This window comes from Pleurodeles waltl, chromosome 4_1, assembly GCF_031143425.1.
Source record: "Pleurodeles waltl isolate 20211129_DDA chromosome 4_1, aPleWal1.hap1.20221129, whole genome shotgun sequence".
In the NCBI taxonomy this organism is placed as follows: domain Eukaryota; kingdom Metazoa; phylum Chordata; class Amphibia; order Caudata; family Salamandridae; genus Pleurodeles; species Pleurodeles waltl.
In genome coordinates this window covers 82,500,632-82,517,993 of record NC_090442.1, presented here as the reverse complement: position 1 = coordinate 82,517,993, position 17,362 = coordinate 82,500,632, and the positions used below count along the sequence as shown (strand labels likewise).

Below are 17,362 nucleotides of genomic sequence, written 5' to 3'. Positions count from 1 at the left end.
TCGGTAGGAAATACCCTTAGGGAAGTGCTACCCCTGCCATTACTTCTCACCCCATGCCTTCTACTATTGCATGATACTATGGAGTTATATAATCTCTCCCGACCTCAAGGCCGACTGCTGCACACCGCATTGGCCACAGCAAAATTATGTATCCTCAGACACTGGCTTGCAATGGCCGTCCCTTCTCACGAGGAATGGATCACTGCAATGTACCAAGCGGCCTCCCATGAACGACTTATATATGACCTACAGGGCAAAACAGATGTGTTCCTACAAACCTGGTCGCCCTTCCTCTCCGGACCAACAAATTAAGCTTTCCCCCCGTGAGAGCCCACAACTAATCTACACAGGTGAAACCTCACCACTACCCCACTAACTCACTCAATGTCACCCCCTGCTGAACTATATCCCCCCTGATCCGATCCGATCCAATACTGACATCCTATTGAATATTCACTTCCATTTTATTATGGATATACCATCTCCCCACCCCCATCATTATCCATACCACTCTCCTCTTCATTCACACCTTCATTAACCCACTACCTTCCCCCTCCCCCTTTACGTACTATCACCGCCCGCCTGTCTTATGACCCCAGCTCTACCACTTCTTATCTCTCTATATATGATTTCTTCTTCCCCCCTCGGTCACTAATACTATCTTTAAGACTAATACTATCATCACCCCTATCAACACTAACTTCTCCTTTATTCACATCCCAACCTTTATCTTGACTCCTCCTCTTCTTTCCTCCTTTCTTGTTTATTCCTATTTCTCTTCCCTCCCCTCTTTTCCCTTATTTCTTCCTCCTCAGCATACTTATATCCTTACCCCTCTTCTTTTACTAGTCTGATCTGAACACCTCTCTTTCATCAGATAATTTCCGTCCCTCGCCCCTGATTATTCCATCTCTGTTCTTCATAGTGCCACGAATTACCTGTTCTCGTTATTTGCACAACTATTACTAAGGAGTTCTTACACTCCTGCACCTCATACCTCTAGATCTCTATATTAAGGTCCACCCTCAGGCCTCCCCTCCCCATATCAAGAGCAGGATATTAACCTCTTCCATATCATGATGGTACGACCTCCCTAATCTTCAGCTTTTATCCCCTAAACGGAGGTCACTCGGAATTACTTTCTCCTCACCATTACCCGCCAACCCCCTATAACATTCCACACCATTTATCTAGTTTATTTAAGGAAGGATTATTCCCGGAAAAAAAAAAGCAACAATCGGGCCCCCTCTTGGAGACCTGGGACAAGACAGTGAGAGATTATTAGACTACTATTGAACTCTACCGCTAGTATAACAATGCTGTAATACTGTTATATCCCAGGGAGGGAGGGTATATCCTACACTTACGGTTATATTATAATAAGATAAGGTCTGAGAACCTCCTTGAACTATTGTACTCTAACTATTTTTCTATGATAACAATATACTGGTGATAATAGTTATACACCACAAACATAAATACTGGTTTAAATTGTTTCTTAATTTGACATGTGTGGATATGATAGATCACAGACTGTATGTGTCACGTAAGCCTTGAAGGGCTAAGCTCTGTATTTTTCTTTTGTATACCTGTTTAAAGCTGTGAAAACAATAAAAAAGTACAACACAAAAGAAAACTCATTCCAGCAGAGACCAGAAGTGCTCAGGTAGGTCCAGTCGCAGGTCCAGGTAGAGCCAGATAGAGCAGTTCAGCTTGGCAGTTGTAGGAAGACCTCTGGAGTCTGTGGAGCCCCTGTAGCTCAGAACAGAAGATCAGACACCAGTCACTCTGGTAGTCCTGGGTTCAAAGAGAGAGTCCTCTCTCCTTCAAGAAGCAATGCAGATCTCAAGGATCAAATCAAATCATTAACATTTATAAAGCGTGCTACTCACCCGTGCGGGTCTCAAGGCGCTAGGGGGAAGGGGTTACTGCTGCTCGAAGAGCTAGGTCTTGAGGAGTTTCCGGAATACGGAGTGGTCCTGAGTGGTCCTGAGGCTGGTGGGGAGGGTGTTCCAAGTCTTGGCCGCCAGGTAGGAGAAGGACCTCCCACCCGCTGTGGAGCGGCGGATGCGAGTGAAGGCGGCGAGAGCGAGGCTGGTGGAGCGGAGAAGATGGGTGGGGGCGTAGAAGCTGAGGCGTCAGTTGAGGTATTCTGGGCCCTTGTTGTGGAGGGCTTTGTGTGCGTGGGTGAGAAGTCGGAAGGTGATCCTTTTGCTGACGGGGAGCCAGTGCAGGTGTCTCAGGTGGGCTGAGATGTGGCTGTTGCGGGGTATGTCGCGGATGAGGCGGGCGGAGGCATTTTGAATACGTTGCAGACGTTTCTGGAGTTTTGCGGTGGTCCCAGCATAAAGGGTGTTGCCGTAGTCCAGGCGGCTAGTGACGAGGGCGTGGGTCATGGTCTTTCTGGTGTCGGCGGGGATCCAGCGGAAGATCTTGCGGAGCATGCGGAGGGTGAGGAAGCAGGAGGAGGACACAGCATTGACTTGTTTGGTCATGGTGAGAAGAGGGTCCAAGATGAAGCCGAGGTTGCGAGCGTGGTCTGAGGGGGTCGGTGCGGTGCCAAGGGCCATGGGCCACCAGGAGTTGTCCCATGCGGTCGGGGTGTTGCCGAGGATGAGGACTTCCGTTTTGTCTGAGTTCAGTTTCAGACAGCTGAGCCTCATCCAATCTGCGACGTCCTTCATACCATCTTGCAGGTTGGTCTTTGCGCTGGCGGGGTCCTTGGTGAGGGAGAGTATGAGTTGAGTATCGTCGGCGTAGGAGGTGATGATGATGCTGTGCTTGCGTACGATGTCGGTGAGTGGGCTCATGTAGACATTGAAGAGTGTCGGGCTGAGCGAGGAGCCTTGAGGGACGCCGCAGATGATCTCGGTGGGGTCTGAGCGAAAAGGTGTGAGGTAGACTCTCTGAGAGCGGTTGGAGAGGAAGGAGGCGATCCAGTCCAGTGCCTGGCCTTGGATCCCGGTGGAGCGGAGGCGGGTTATTAGGGTGCGGTGACAGACGGTGTTGAAGGCCGCCGAGAGGTCGAGGAGGATGAGGGCGACTGTTTCACCGTTGTCCATCAGGGTTCTGATGTCGTCTGTGACTGAGATGAGGGCGGTTTCAGTGCTGTGGTTGGCTCGGAATCCGGATTGTGAGGGGTCGAGAAGGTTGTTGTCTTCAAGGAAGTTGGTAAGCTGCTTGTTGACGGTCTTCTCTATGACTTTGGCAGGGAAGGGGAAGAGCGAGATGGGACGGTAGTTTTTCAGGTCGCTTGGGTCAGCCGTAGGTTTCTTTAGTAGGGCGTTGACTTCGGCGTGTTTCCAGCTTTCGGGGAAGGTAGCAGACGAGAAAGAGGAGTTGATGATGGTCTGGAGGTGCGGGGCGATGATGTCGTCGGCTTTATTGAAGATGAAGTGTGGGCAGGGGTCCGAGGGGGCGCCGGAGTGGATTGAGTTCATGGTGGTTTTGGTTTCTTCTGTGTTGATGTGAGTCCAGGCGTTCCAGGCGTTGAGGGTGATGGCTGAGGGTGTGGGTTCAGTGTTGGTCGGCTGGGTCTGGTGTCCGAAGCTGTTGTGAAGGTCGGTGCTGGCAGCAGTCCTCCAATGAAAAGGACAGACCTCGAGCACCAGGGCAGTCCTGTGAGAAACAAAGCAAGCCTTAAGCAACAGGACAGTCCTCTGCAGTACAAGGACTCTATGCACAGAGTCCTAAAAGCTAACATAAAAAGGTTCAGAAAACAGGAGGGAAAAAGGCAAAGGTTTTTGGGGTGATCCTGCAAAGAGGGCTAAATTCAACACTGAGGGATGGCTTTCACCTCTGTTTTAAGTCATATAGAGCCTGACCTGGAGTAATTTCATAGTTAGAGCTGGAAATGAAAAGGATAAATATGTCTTTTAGGGAGTAAAAGAGGAAGGCTGAGTAGTTATGTAAATATCTCAGACGTAGGTACAGCAACTCAGCTATGCAACTAAGCCAGATTACTAACAGTGCTATCTCATGGGCATCATAATCTTAACTTCCTTCAGCTAATGCACTGTCTCAAGTTAAACGTACATCTCTAAATTGGTAAACTCCCAGCACCTGCCACTCAGAAGGCCACATAATTTTAATGTTATGACTATGAGTATCACACCTGGAGTTAATGGGTTTCTCCTCAAAATGTCAGCTAAACAGCTCACTTTTAAAGAAGAATATACAATATTGCCCTTTGAGAATATATTGAATAGTCCTAAGACTTTGGTGAATCCAGGTCAGATGGGCATAGGGCAGGATGGCTATACTGGGTCCCAAATGTAACAACAAGGAGTATTTTACCATCAGCCCAAAATTCACTTAAGAGAGCTGTTGTGAGTTAGAGAGACAACAATACAATTATCAACCCTTAAAAGCCTATCTAGCTAGTGCTTTGTCTTGGGAAATGTACTATATTTCACACACAACTAAATGCTATTCACAAAATACAAATGTCTACAAAAAGACAGGTGGATAGGTCTATGGGAACACCATCTGTAAGGCCTCACACCCAACATGGGCAGCACATTAATGAAAGTCAACACAGGCCTAGCAACCCCTAAATGTACCCTGAGTTTAATAAACTGTGTGTGAATCCAAGCCTGCACACCAGCAAGCGCTATTTGCCAACCCTAAAACTTTGAAATCCCAAAACACTGCAACATATTCCCTCATAACAGAACATTAGTAGTGTGTTATTAAAAGTAAGACCTCATTAAAAAAAGTCAGACCTATCAGCTTTGTCAGAGTGTCACTCTAATTAATATACATTCACATCAGAATAGCAATAAATATTCAGAATTCTTCAAGATAGTACTGCTTTTCATAGACATAAAACAATATGTGCAGTAATTTGCTGCCAGCAATATACATGTCAACAGACATTTTAGTACTTAAAATAACGCAGTTACCTTTACCCAGTTTCCTAAACTAACACTGGGCCTCAAAACACAGATTCACTCACCACAAAGTCTCGGGACATAATTTCAAGCACCAGGAGAGCTTGAAACAAAGTATAAACTCTCCTTAGTTACTCTATTGATAGTGCGTGTGCTCATCCTGGGAGACCGCAAATGGAAAACATGGAAATTTGCTGGCAACTCTAGTGGTTTTGGGGCACTTTATGCAGTCTGCAGCTATTCATATTCTCTTTTGTACCTCCTTGATACCATGGGAACTGTGCAGTGTTCGAAGTCAGCATGGGGAGGCTGGTTCAACACCAATTTAAATTCCTCTTTAATGACAAAGTTGGATTTCAAGTCACCCTTTTGAAAATGCTACTATTACAAAGGTGGGATTTTTTTCTGTTCTATTTATTGCCTGCAATCTGTTCCTGGGTCACATGACTGGTGTAGTTGGCAGTTGGACTTTATTTATTCCTCCCTCATAGCCGAACAATAGAGGGATTAGCTGTACTTAGATGGGCCATCACTGGCAGGATCAGTGCAAAGATAGGAACAGTCCCACTAAAAAGCCAGTTGGCTGTGCCCCTGCCGTCAAAGAAAGGACTTCACACTGCCTAATTATTCATAGAGTTAGGCATGAACCAGGGTAGGAAAGGCAGCAAACTCCAAGCACTTTAAAGGGTATTTCTAGAAAACTCTCCTGCTCCTATAAGGCACCAGATATAAAAATAGAAACCCCAGTTCCACTTTTCTGTTCACTTTCTGGACCTGTGTAAAGACTGGGGAATGCCTGCTGCTGTGACCTGCTGTGTACTTCATAAGACTGCTTTGCTGCATCTGCTGCCTGAAACCTGCCTTGAACCCTCAGAGGCCTGCTCTGCTGCTTGAGCCTTGTTCCACTGCTTGAACCAAGGACTACCAGAGTGCATCCAAGGGCTAGTTAGCTGTCCTCCTGATCAAACCTCAGGGACAGAAAAGGATCCAACCATTTTGAACCCGTACCTAGGGCCCAGCCTGAGTGAGTCCCAACCATCCAAGTGATGTCTTTGCAGTCCTGGATCCTTGGAAGTGGTGGTAAAAGGTGGTAAGATATCCAAAATCAAAACCTTGGGACTAAGATTTTTTTCAGCTAAAAAGTCCTTTGAGAATTAAAAGTATACCAGGAGCAACCTGCATGTCGATCCTCCCAAGACAGATTACCAGTCATCCTGACTTCACAGCAGTTTCTGCTGCTGCTGCAAAGAAGAGTCAAATAAAGTTTCAGAGCGCCCAGGTAGAGTGTTCGAAACACTAGCACTGTCAAAATGCAGGAACACAGATTGTCCATTTTCCAAGAACTGGTGGTTCTCCTTATAAGGAACTTAAACTAGACAACTCTCAAAATGAAACTATGGATTAATGTGCACTAAACTGAGAATCTATACTTAGTTTAGACTTTCATTCTTTAACTGTAATCCAGAGGAAGGCTGATGGCAGCGGAGCAAGAATCTATAAGAGAAGTTTGAATTGTAGCTGTGGACGTGAAGATACAGGAGACATAGGAGTCAGGATCACTATATCACAGAAGGCTTAGAAGACCAGAATAGTGGAGGATCTGGGCGACTCAGAATGTGAGGGCAGAAAAGATGCTTGCACAGAAATGGACCGCGGCCAAACACTGACTCTGGTTCAGATGGGGTTTATACACCCGATGGGAAGACTGCTCCAGAAGGGCAGGTGGCTCATGGAAGGGCTGGAAGTTTCCAATTGAAACATGGAAGAAAACACAAATTAGCCTAACAGATGTGGTCTTTGCAGATGCAGCTGTAATTGACAGTTGGAATCAATTAACCAACTGCCAGAACCAAGAGCATTAGCCAACAGAGTCAATAGGTCACGACAGTTGGCACCAATAACCAAGGCAAATGGGAAAATACGCCTAATGGTTACATGCAATAGGTAATAGCAGCTGGAACTCATAAACAAGCTCCAACCAGGGGGAGCAATGGTATAGGAGGTTCAAGGGGGTATGCAGGAGGCTGTGAGGTTCCCCAGGCAAAAAGCAACATAAGCCCTGTGTGCAAATCCCACAGAACAGATGGCACAAAAGGGGATCATGTCAGTTTCCCCTGTAAAGAACGACCTATCGGACGTCGTTTGTCTGGGTGTCGAGCATGAAAGGAATGACCCAGACAAGGGGGATGGAGATTGCTGGCAGGTTCGCAAAACTGCTCTTCTGGACCATACCTTTTCCAATCAATAAGATAAAACAAACACCGTTAGAGTCAAGGATTCTCTGTACCTAAAATTCAGTATGACCATAGGTGGTAGAGGAGGAGCGGGATGGGTAGGCGTATGATAGGGTTTCAGGAGGGATAGACGAAACGCAGGGTGAATGGGTAAATCTTCTGGTAGTTGGAACCTTACTGCTACTGGGTTAATGATCCCCTTGATGGGAAAGGGACCCACATATCTAGGTTGCAATTTATAAGGCATCCAGTTTTCACAGATTTTTAGTGGCCAAGCGCACCCGATCTCCCTTCTAAGCTGGTTGTTGTTTGCAGGGTTTATTGGCATTCTTTTCCATATTGAATTTGGCCTGCTGTAAGTGTATTAACGCCTCCTGTTGTGAGTTAGATGGTGAACACTAACATCCAAGGCTGTTGGTGACACTAATGGCAGCAGGAATGGAGTGCTACTGCCACAAAGGATCACTGAAGATGTCACTTTTAAACTTTGCATACCCCTTCATAAAATGCTAGCAGATGTTTCCCAGAATTCTTGGAAGAAGATGCTTTCCTTTCTCTCCCTCCCCCGTTGCCATGGCAATTGTTCATGAAGGTAACTCAACCATAAATATCATTGGCTCTGTCTCTTTAAGTAGGGTTGCTGATCGGTCAACATTTATGGTCGATTTACCTTAGAACCTCTAAAGAATTGAAATATTCTCTGTCAGTGAGATGTCCACCATCTAAGAAAGTCAGCAGAGGACAGCAAGATGGCACTAGGTCCAGAAAGAGACCCTGTTCTTTTTCTGCATGTTTCCCATGAATACACTAATTTAAATCAGACCATGTATAATGAAAAATCCTGCTACTGCATCCTACTCTTCTCTTTCTATTGATGTCTTGTCAAAATGTGAGGAGCAAGGATAAAATGTGCTCAGGCTGGAGAACAACAAAAATAAGGAGAAAGCAAAAGACCATAGAAAATATTTGTTTGGTGTTGGAAATGGGGTTTCTGGTTGGCAGTCAATTTGCACTCTGTCCAAGCAGAGACCCTCAGTCTAATCAGGGTAAAGTAAATATACACTTTGATAATCCCTGCTCACCCCGTTGAAAGCTTGGTGCAAGCAGTCATGCTTATACCAATGGCATTGTGTACATTATTTGTACCAACACACACAGTAATATGGTGAAAACACTACTAAATGGACACCACACCAGTTTAGAAAAATAGCCAGTATTTATATCAAACAAGACCAAATTGACACAAATCCAACAAACACAAGCAAAGTTATGAGTTTTTAAATTAAAAAGAGTGTTACTCCATAGAAAACAATGGCTGCATTACACAAAGTACCTGGTTTACATCAAAAATAAAACCACATGGGCGAACGTGCGTCGGAAAAGACAGCAATGTATCAATTCCTTACTCATAAGTGAGGCAGTGCGTTGTTTCTTCTCTGGTCAGGTAGGCAATGCGTTGTTTTTCTCTCCCTCAAGAGAGTGATGTGTCAATTTTCAGATGGGCACCTCGGGTCCTGGCCACCCTTGGCAGAGTCTCCCCATGCCTCCTTTGGACCCTGGTGCTTTCCCACTGGTCCACTTCCTGAGAAAGCTTTCTGGGGTCAGTCATCTTGCTGTCAATTAGGTGCTGGCACAACTCTAGAAAACAAAGAATATCCAAATGCTCACACACAATCAAATTGTACAGCCCCTCAAAGGTTGTTACCTTATTGCCCTTCACCTAGCCATCTAGTGACCTGCAAAAAGAGTCAACACACTCTAGCCAAGTTTGTGATTCTTTTTGTGGGACCTAAACTTGTTCCTATACTGTTCTAGAGTGAGACCATACTTAGTGAGTAGGGTGTCCTTCATTATAGAGTAGGTGAGCCCCTGAGAGTACCCTATAGATATCAGAGTGGCCCTCCCTTCTATCTTGAAGTGCTTCCACAGACCAGCTCCCAAATTTGCTTCAGGAACCATTTTCATGTGGTGAGCAGACTCATATCTCTTGCACCATAGATACATGTCTTCCTCTCTTTTATAATCCTTCACCAGGTATTTTGGAATGTGCACCCTCCTCTCAGACTGCACTGAGGTACTACTGCCAACATCTGTGCTGGACTGGCTCCTTTTATTCAGCTCCTTCAAAGTCAACTCATGAGCCACAAGCATCTTGTTCTCCTCTATGGCCAACCTTTCCTCCTCCATCTACATTTTAAGTGTTTCTAACTCAAACTGGTTCAGCCTCTCTGCTTGTCTGTCCTGCTACTCCTCAGAGGTCAGCCCTTTGCATGATACACTGCTACCTGCCCAGGAGACCCTCCTCCAGGCAGAACAGAGTTACCCAACACACCATAAGGATTACTTTGCACCTCCGCACCCTCCTCCTTCTCCTCTGTGTGCCCTCCAGCCTTCTTGGCTGCCACCCAGGCCCTCAATGCCTTTTGCAGCTTCTCCTCCCTGGTAGAGCTCCTGATTGGGCAGGCAAGATACTTACAAAATGTATTCATTTGAGCCAATGTTTACACCTCTAGTTTCTCAAAACTCATAAACAGCTTTTGTAACAACAGCTGGTACATCCCCAGATTAAGACATGTTGACGAGTTTACTAAAAAATGCAAACTTCTAAAATACAGTTCAGAGAGTTCCCCAAAAAAGCTAAAAAAATAGAAGCAAGAAAAAATCCAAAAGTAAAAAAGCCAAAACAAGTAGTATGTGGTCACGTGATGGTTTGCACTGAAAACAGTAGTGTACTCTTAATCACTGTATGTCAAGTACAAATACAAGTTCTATCCTCACTGCTGATCACCAAAGTTAGAAATGTGGGCTTGGGATGCCAGTCAGTTTGCACTCTGTTCAAGCAGGACCCTCACTCTAGTCAGCGTAAAGGAGATACACAATTGGATAACCCCTGCTCACCCCCTTGATAGCTTGGCACATGCACTCAGACTTATCCCAAAGGCAATGTTTAAAGTATTTGTATCAACACACACAGTAATACAGTGAAAACACTACAAAATGGACATCACACCAGTTTAGGAAAATAGCCAATATCTATCTAAATCAAACACGACCAAAACGACAAAAATCTAATATACACAAGTAAAGCTATAAATTTTTAAAATAAAAAGAGTCTTACTCCATGGAAAACAATGGATGCGTTGATGTTACACTAGGCAAGTGTGCATCAAAAAAGTTAGTGATGCGTTGATTCCTTACTCGCAAGTGTGTCGTTTCTTCTCCGGTCAGGTAGGCAATGCGTCATTTTTCTCTCCTGCAAGAGAGTGATGCGATGATTTCTGGATGGGCACCTCAGGTCCGGGCAGGTTTATGTTGATTTTGACATACAGAGATGTTGCATGCAAAATCTGGCCACACAAGGACAAGAATCTGCACTGCATGGGGTTTTCATTGATTTCAGCAGCCGCAAGTGTGTGTTGTACTACTTCTCCAGCTGTGATGCATGTGATGTGTCGTTCCCAGCCGCAGTGCAGGTGGTGTGTCAATTTCTCAGCAGCGATGCAGGTGGTGTGTCATTTTTACAGCCGCTTTGCAGGTGGTGCATCCAAATTTTGCCCGCACGGCTCCTGTGTGTGGATTTCCACCTTGGTTCTACCACCTTCCCCTTTCAAGGGCCCAGGGACTGAATAGGGTACCACTTGGCAGGGTAGGAGTCTCAGAAAATAGTCCAGGTGCTGGCAGAGGAAGTCTTTGATGGCCCTGAAACGTTCAAAATATGAGGCAAGCTCAGCGCAAGCTCTTGGAAACACTTCACAAGCAGGAATATACTACAAAGTCCAGTCGTTGTCCTCTTTCAGGCAGAAACAGCAACTGCAGTCCTGCCGAGCAAAGTACAGTCACAGGCAAAGGGGCAGTACTCCTCCTCCAGCTCTTCAGCTCTTCTCCTTGGCAGTGGTTCCTGTTGGTTCCAGAAGGAATATAAAAATCTGGGGTTTTGGGTCCACTACTTGTACCCCTTTCTTTCTTTGAAGCCTGTCTCCAGACTCACACCAGGGAGTTGGAGACTGCATTGTTTGAAGGTAGGCACAGACCATTCCGGTGTAAGTGACCCTCCATCCTCCACTGTATCCCACATGGCCCATCAGGATATACAGGCTATACCTCAGCTCCCTTTGTGTCACTGTATAGTGGAGATTCATACAAGGAATACACAAGCAGGCAGAGTCACAGAAAGGTTTAAGCAAGAAAATGTCCGCTTTCCAAAAGTGGCATTTTCAAACTGACAATTTAAAAACAACTTTACTAAAATATGTATTTTCAAATTGTGAGTTCAGAGACCACAATCTCCAGATCTCTAGCTGCTCCCAAAGGGAAACTGCACTTATAGTCATTTAAAGGCAGAGCAACAGTGAACATTGAATTTGGCAGTATTTCACTGTTAGGACATGTAAAAACACAATACATGTCCAACCTTTAACATACACCGCACCCTGCCCATGGAGCTACCTAGGCCCTACCTTAGGGGTGACTTACATGTATAAAAAGGAAAGTTTTGGGCCTGGCAAGTGGGTACACATGGAAGGTTGAATTCACAGTTTAAAAGTACACACACAGACACTGCAGTGGCAGGTCTGAGCCATGTTTACAGGGCTACTCATGTGGGTGGCACAATCATTAGTGCAGGCCCACTAGTAGCATTTCATTTACAGGCCCTGGGCATCTCCAGTGCACTTTACTAGGGACTTACTAGTAAATCAAATATGGCAATTAGGGAAAAGCCAATTACACATACAATTTACAGCAACGATAAAGTGCCCAGAGTACCAAAACCAGCAAAAACAAAGTCCAGCACATAGTCAAAACATGGGAAGCAGAGGCAAAAAAGACAGGGGAGACTGCACCAAGGATGCCAGGTCCTTTCTTTTGCAGACTGATTAAAATACATGTTGATTTGTATTAACCTGAAGCTCTGCATCAAGATATTTGCACCAATGACAAATTGAAGCAGGAGTGATATGGAAAAGAGATATCATATGAATCTTCACGTCTCATGCCAAACTAAATTCTAAATTTGCAAATAAAAAATGCTGTGCTGTTTTCTCTTATAAGGGAAGACAACTTCATTCATATCTGTGTCATCCACTTGATTTGCGTACTGATTGATATGTAGGACATGTTTGTGTTATGTTGTGCCTATTTGCTGGTGCTTCTTCAAAACAAGTGTTATGAAGAATTCTACCACATAGATCTGCAATTTGTTAATAACGTCTGGAGAACTTCTTTGAGATAAGGCCTTATAGCCATTAAAGTCAGCCTACAATCGTAGGTGGTAACAAATGATAGAACAGTTTGGGTATTCCGATGATTATGGATAAAAGTCAGAGTCCAACAAATATTCAATTAAGTCATTGGGTATTAACAAAAATTGTAGACACATGAAATTATTTTATTGTTTGCCATAATTAAACCTACATTGAATAACCTCAAGATATAACATTTATTTTGCCATTTTTCTTTTTCATCCTCAGTGTTACTCCAACTGGCATATGAGCACACCCAATGGAAGGAAGAAACTACACTGTGGTGACAGAGTTTATTCTATCAGGACTTAGGGCCATATGTACAAACACTTTTTCCCATAGACACAGAATGGGTAAAAACCTTTGCTACATCTGGCCCTTACTGATGTGCCAGAGCTGAAACTTCTGCTGTTCCTGCTATTCCTCACTGTTTACATCATCACTATTGCTGGAAATGTTTGGATTATTTTTCTGATCATAAATGACCCTTGTCTTTACTTGCCCATGTACTACTTTATCAGTCACCTTGCATTTATTGATCTGTGCTACTCTTCTACTATCACCCCCAAGATGTTGACTGACCTGTTGGCAGAGAAGAAGTCCATCTCTGTTCCTGGCTGCTTTACCCAACTCTCTTCTTTCTCTGTCTTTGCTACAACAGAGTGCAACCTTCTAGCATTGATGGCTTTTGACTGCTACGTAGCAATTTGTATCCCATTGCGTTACACACTCATAATGGCCAAGAATGTCTGCTTATGGTCAGTGGTGGGGGTGTATGCTATCAGCTCTGCAAGCTCTGTGATTAATATCGGGTACATGTCTGTACTCTCATTCTGTGGGCCCAATGTGATCAGGCATTTCTTTTGTGACTTTCTAGTCCTTTATAAGCTGTCATGCACTGATACTTGGAGCAATAAGATGCTATTGTTTGGCTTATCTGTAATGTTCACAATGAGTGCCATCTTCATTATTCTGTTCTCCTACAGTTCTATTCTCAATGCAGTTTTGAAAATCCAATCCGCGACAGGAAGGAGTAAGGTGATCTCCACATGTGGTTCCCACTTCCTGTGTGTTGTGATCTTCTATGGGACTCTCCTCTTCATGTATCTCAGGCCCAACTCTACCCATTCCCAGGAGGAGGACTTTGTGAGCTCTGTGTTCTATGCTGTGCTCATCCCCATGCTAAACCCCCTGATCTACAGCCTCAGGAACAAGAGCATGAAGAATGCCCTGAAAAAGATATGGTTCAAGAAGACCTTGCCATTATGGTGAGAGGTTGGACTTTGTTACTAGAGATATAGAGTCCTAGATTCTGTCTCATTGGTAGACTAAGAGCCTCATTACGACCCTGGTGGCCGGCAGTACACTGGCGGTAACACTGCCAACAGGCTGGCAGTGTAACGTCAGTGGATTATGACCGTGGCGCATTAGCAACGGCCATACTGCCAGCCCCTCCAACATACCGCCAGCTTTCGCGTGGTGGTCATAATCCCCAGGGCAGCGGTGCAAGCACCGCTGCCCTGTTGATTATGAGTCCCCAACCGCCAGCCTGTCCATGGCGGTAAACACTGCAATGGTAAGGCTGGTGGTAAGGGGGACTCGGGGTGCTCCTGGGGACCCTTGCACTGCCCATGCACTTGGCATGGGCAGTGCAGGAGCCCCCAGGCACAGCCACATCGCGCATTTGCACGTCGGGTGCTGATGCACCCGCTAAACATCAACATTGCCGCCTGCTCTATTATGAGCCGGCTGCAATGTTGATGTGACTTTTCCGCTGGGCCAGCGGACGGAAACACTGTTTCCATCCGCTGGCCCAGCAGAAAAGTCAAAATGGGGAGCCACATATACTGCCAGCACTGGCGGTATAGAGGTGCCCGCGGCTTCAGCGGTCTTCTAGTAAAACTGCTGAAGACGTAATGAGGGCATGTGTCTTTTTGCCAATACCATTTATGTAAAGTATCCCTTGTGAGTTGTGTTCATTTTCAATTATTAAAAAACGGATAAACACCAAACCGAACATTATCTGAAAATGTATGAGATTACATGAGAATCACTTAAGACAGATTTTGAATCAGCACCCAATTTAGGGCTAGTTATAGCTCATATAAGTTCAGTGCTGCCATATAAGTGCAGAATTAGTGTTCTTTAATGTATTTGTTCGGTTTGCTACACATGTGCAGAGATACAAAGAGCACCTAAAGCCTCTTCTGCATCTGAAGAAAAGGTATATTGCTAAATGCAATCCAATTGTTTAAGAAAGGGCTCAGATTCATAGCTGAACAACAACAGTCTACATAAAGTAAATATGACAATCCATGGTAGTTTTGGGGAGCAGGTGTGCTGTCATTCATCTTATCTTCTAGATACCAGATGTTCTGTAGTAACTATATTATCATAGCTGCAAGAAAAGACCATTTCAATTTTGTGCCCTGAACTGATTTTTCTTTCTGGAAATGAGAACGAGACTTGCTTTCTGTTTTAAATATACAGTATCTGCCCTATGCTATTATCTCATGTTACAATTTGAACACTTTATTAACTACAAAAGATAAAAGTCAGTCTAGGCAAATGTACACTGTTAGACCTGACAGCCTTAGGGTGGTCATCCCCAACCTTTTTGCCTGCCTTCCTTCATTTTCTGACCCTGTTTTTGCTGATTTTAGGACTCTGCACACTTTACCACTGCTAACCAGTGCTAAACTGCATGCACCCTCTCCCCTAAACATGTTAACATTGGTTCCTACCCAACTGGTATATTTAATTTACCTCTAAGTCCCTGGTAAAGTATACTACATGTGTCCAGCTCCTGTAAATGAAATGCTACCAATGGGCATGCAGCACTGATTGTGCCACCCACATAAATAGCACCTTCACCATGTCTCAGGCCTGCCATTGCAAGGCCTGTGTGTGCAATTTCACTGCCACTTTGACTTGGCATTTAAAACTACTTGCCAATACTTCAGCTATCCTTTTTCTACATATGTCATCCCTAAGGTAGGCCCTAGGTAACCCAAACAGGGTGCTATGTAAGTAAAAGGCTGGACATGTACTTGTGTGTTTTACATGTCCTGTTAGTGAAAAACTCTCCAATTTATTTTCTACTACTGTGAGGCCTGCTCCTCTCATAGATTAGCATTAGAACTGCCCTCATTTAATTTTAAGTGGTAGATTCTGGTCCGAAAGGAGTAGCCCAGTCATGTTTAGCGTGGCCAGAATGGTAATGGAAAATTCTGCCTACTGGTGAAGTTGGACTTAATATTACTATTTTAGAAATGTCACTTTTAGAAAGTGGGCTTTTCTCTGCACTTACTGCCATCTGTGCCTTACAGCCTGTCTCCAATCCACGTCTGGTCTGTGCAGGTTGACAGGTCCCCTTGTGCATTCCACCCAGACAGCCATAAACACAGGACACTCAGTCACTTCTGCATTTATCTGCATACTGACTGGATCTCCCTTGTCAGAAGGATGTAGGGGCTCTCTCTTACACTTCAAAGGCCAGTGATCTTCCCTCATACAAAGGACTAACAAGCCCCCACAGGGATCCTTGCAAATAGAACTGGGCTGAAAGGGGAACCTGCGCACTTCAAAACCACTCTTTGAAGTCTCTCCTATTTCAGAGGTACCTTTGGGTACATGTACTGGGTCTCTGACCCCACCAAATCAGACACTTCTAGATCTACCCAGGGACTCTGTCAGAGGGACTGCCTGGCTGCCCAAAGGACTCATCTGGATGGCTTTGCTAAGAAGGACCGCTGCCCTGCTTGTTGCCCTGCTGTTTGCTGACCTCTGACTCTGCTGGAAGGACTCTGCCTTCCCCACAAGTGCTTGGATTGAACTTGCCTCTTGTTCTGAAGTTTCAGGAACACCAAAGACTTCATCTACTAGCTTCTAGCTAGTTCACTAACTTCAGGGGCTCCAGCATTGACTTCAATGACTTCAGTGACTCTAGCACCAACGATGTTGTCAGAAACCACGCAGCTGCCTGCTCTAGTTCTATAGACATCACTGCATGCAACAACTGTAGCCTGCAATGCAAGTCAGACTTTGCAGCAATGCTGCTGACGTCCTGCGGTAGGATCGCGACACTGCAAAGTCAACACATCACATCTTGACCAACTGGATTCATCGACCCCTCTGGGTCACAAAGAACCAACACCTTGCCACCGATGCCGCACCAGCTCCAGCGACGTCTCACCTCCCCTACTCTGTGCAACATCTTTATTTCTTCGTTTTCAAGGGTACTGTGTCTGAAGGTCTATGCGACTCCGTGACTTTTGGGAACAACTCTATCAGTGATGTTGTGGTAGCCCCAGTTGGAGCTACTGTCTTTCTTAGTGCTTTAGTGGGATGAAATCTTTAAAAATTCACAACTTTGCCTGTGTACATTGGATTTTTGTTGTTTATACCTCATTTTATTCAGATAAATATTATCTATTTTCCTAAACTGGTGTGGATTATTTTTGTAGTGATTTTACTGTGTTACTGTATGAGTTATTGCACAAATACTTCACCCATTGCCTTCTAAGTTAAGCCTGCCTTCTCTGTGCCATGCTACCAGAAGGTGAGCACAAGATAGTTTATATTGTGTTGTGACTTACCCTGACTAGGATTGTGAGTCCCTACTTGGAAAGTGTGTATAACTCTGCCAACTAGAGACCTCAATTTCTGACATGTTCACAATGTATTACATTATTTGCTTCTGTAATTTGCTGATAAAGGGGAGCCAGGGCTTTAGGGGGTCTGGCATCTAAGTCTGATGATCATAGAATTCCCCTTTAGTAGAAGTTCTCAAGTAAAACACATCAACGTGGCCAGAAGAGCGGTTCTCCGGAGGCGTGGGAGCCTTTGTCGTAGTGCTGCATGGGCCTCTTCTGCAACGTTTTTGTTCCTGTGCTGTGGGACTCCTGGGTGCACTGCCTGGTCTTCTGTGGGCTCTCTGAGTTTCTGAGGGTCTCCTCAGACTCCCTCTCCTGGGTAGAGTCCACATGGTCCTTCC

General features: G+C 45.0%; 1 protein-coding gene across 1 annotated transcript in view; it reads left to right on the top strand.

The window, feature by feature from the left end:
• Positions 1 to 12,625: 12,625 nt before the first annotated feature.
• LOC138286994 (putative olfactory receptor 8G3) overlaps positions 12,626 to 17,362 on the top strand; it is a 40,531-nt gene continuing 35,794 nt past the window's right edge. The window contains exons 1-2 of the mRNA XM_069227357.1: positions 12,626 to 12,678; positions 12,750 to 13,634. Of these exons, the coding sequence (XP_069083458.1) occupies positions 12,626 to 12,678; positions 12,750 to 13,634 (938 nt within the window). The remainder of the gene's footprint in view (positions 12,679 to 12,749; positions 13,635 to 17,362) is intronic.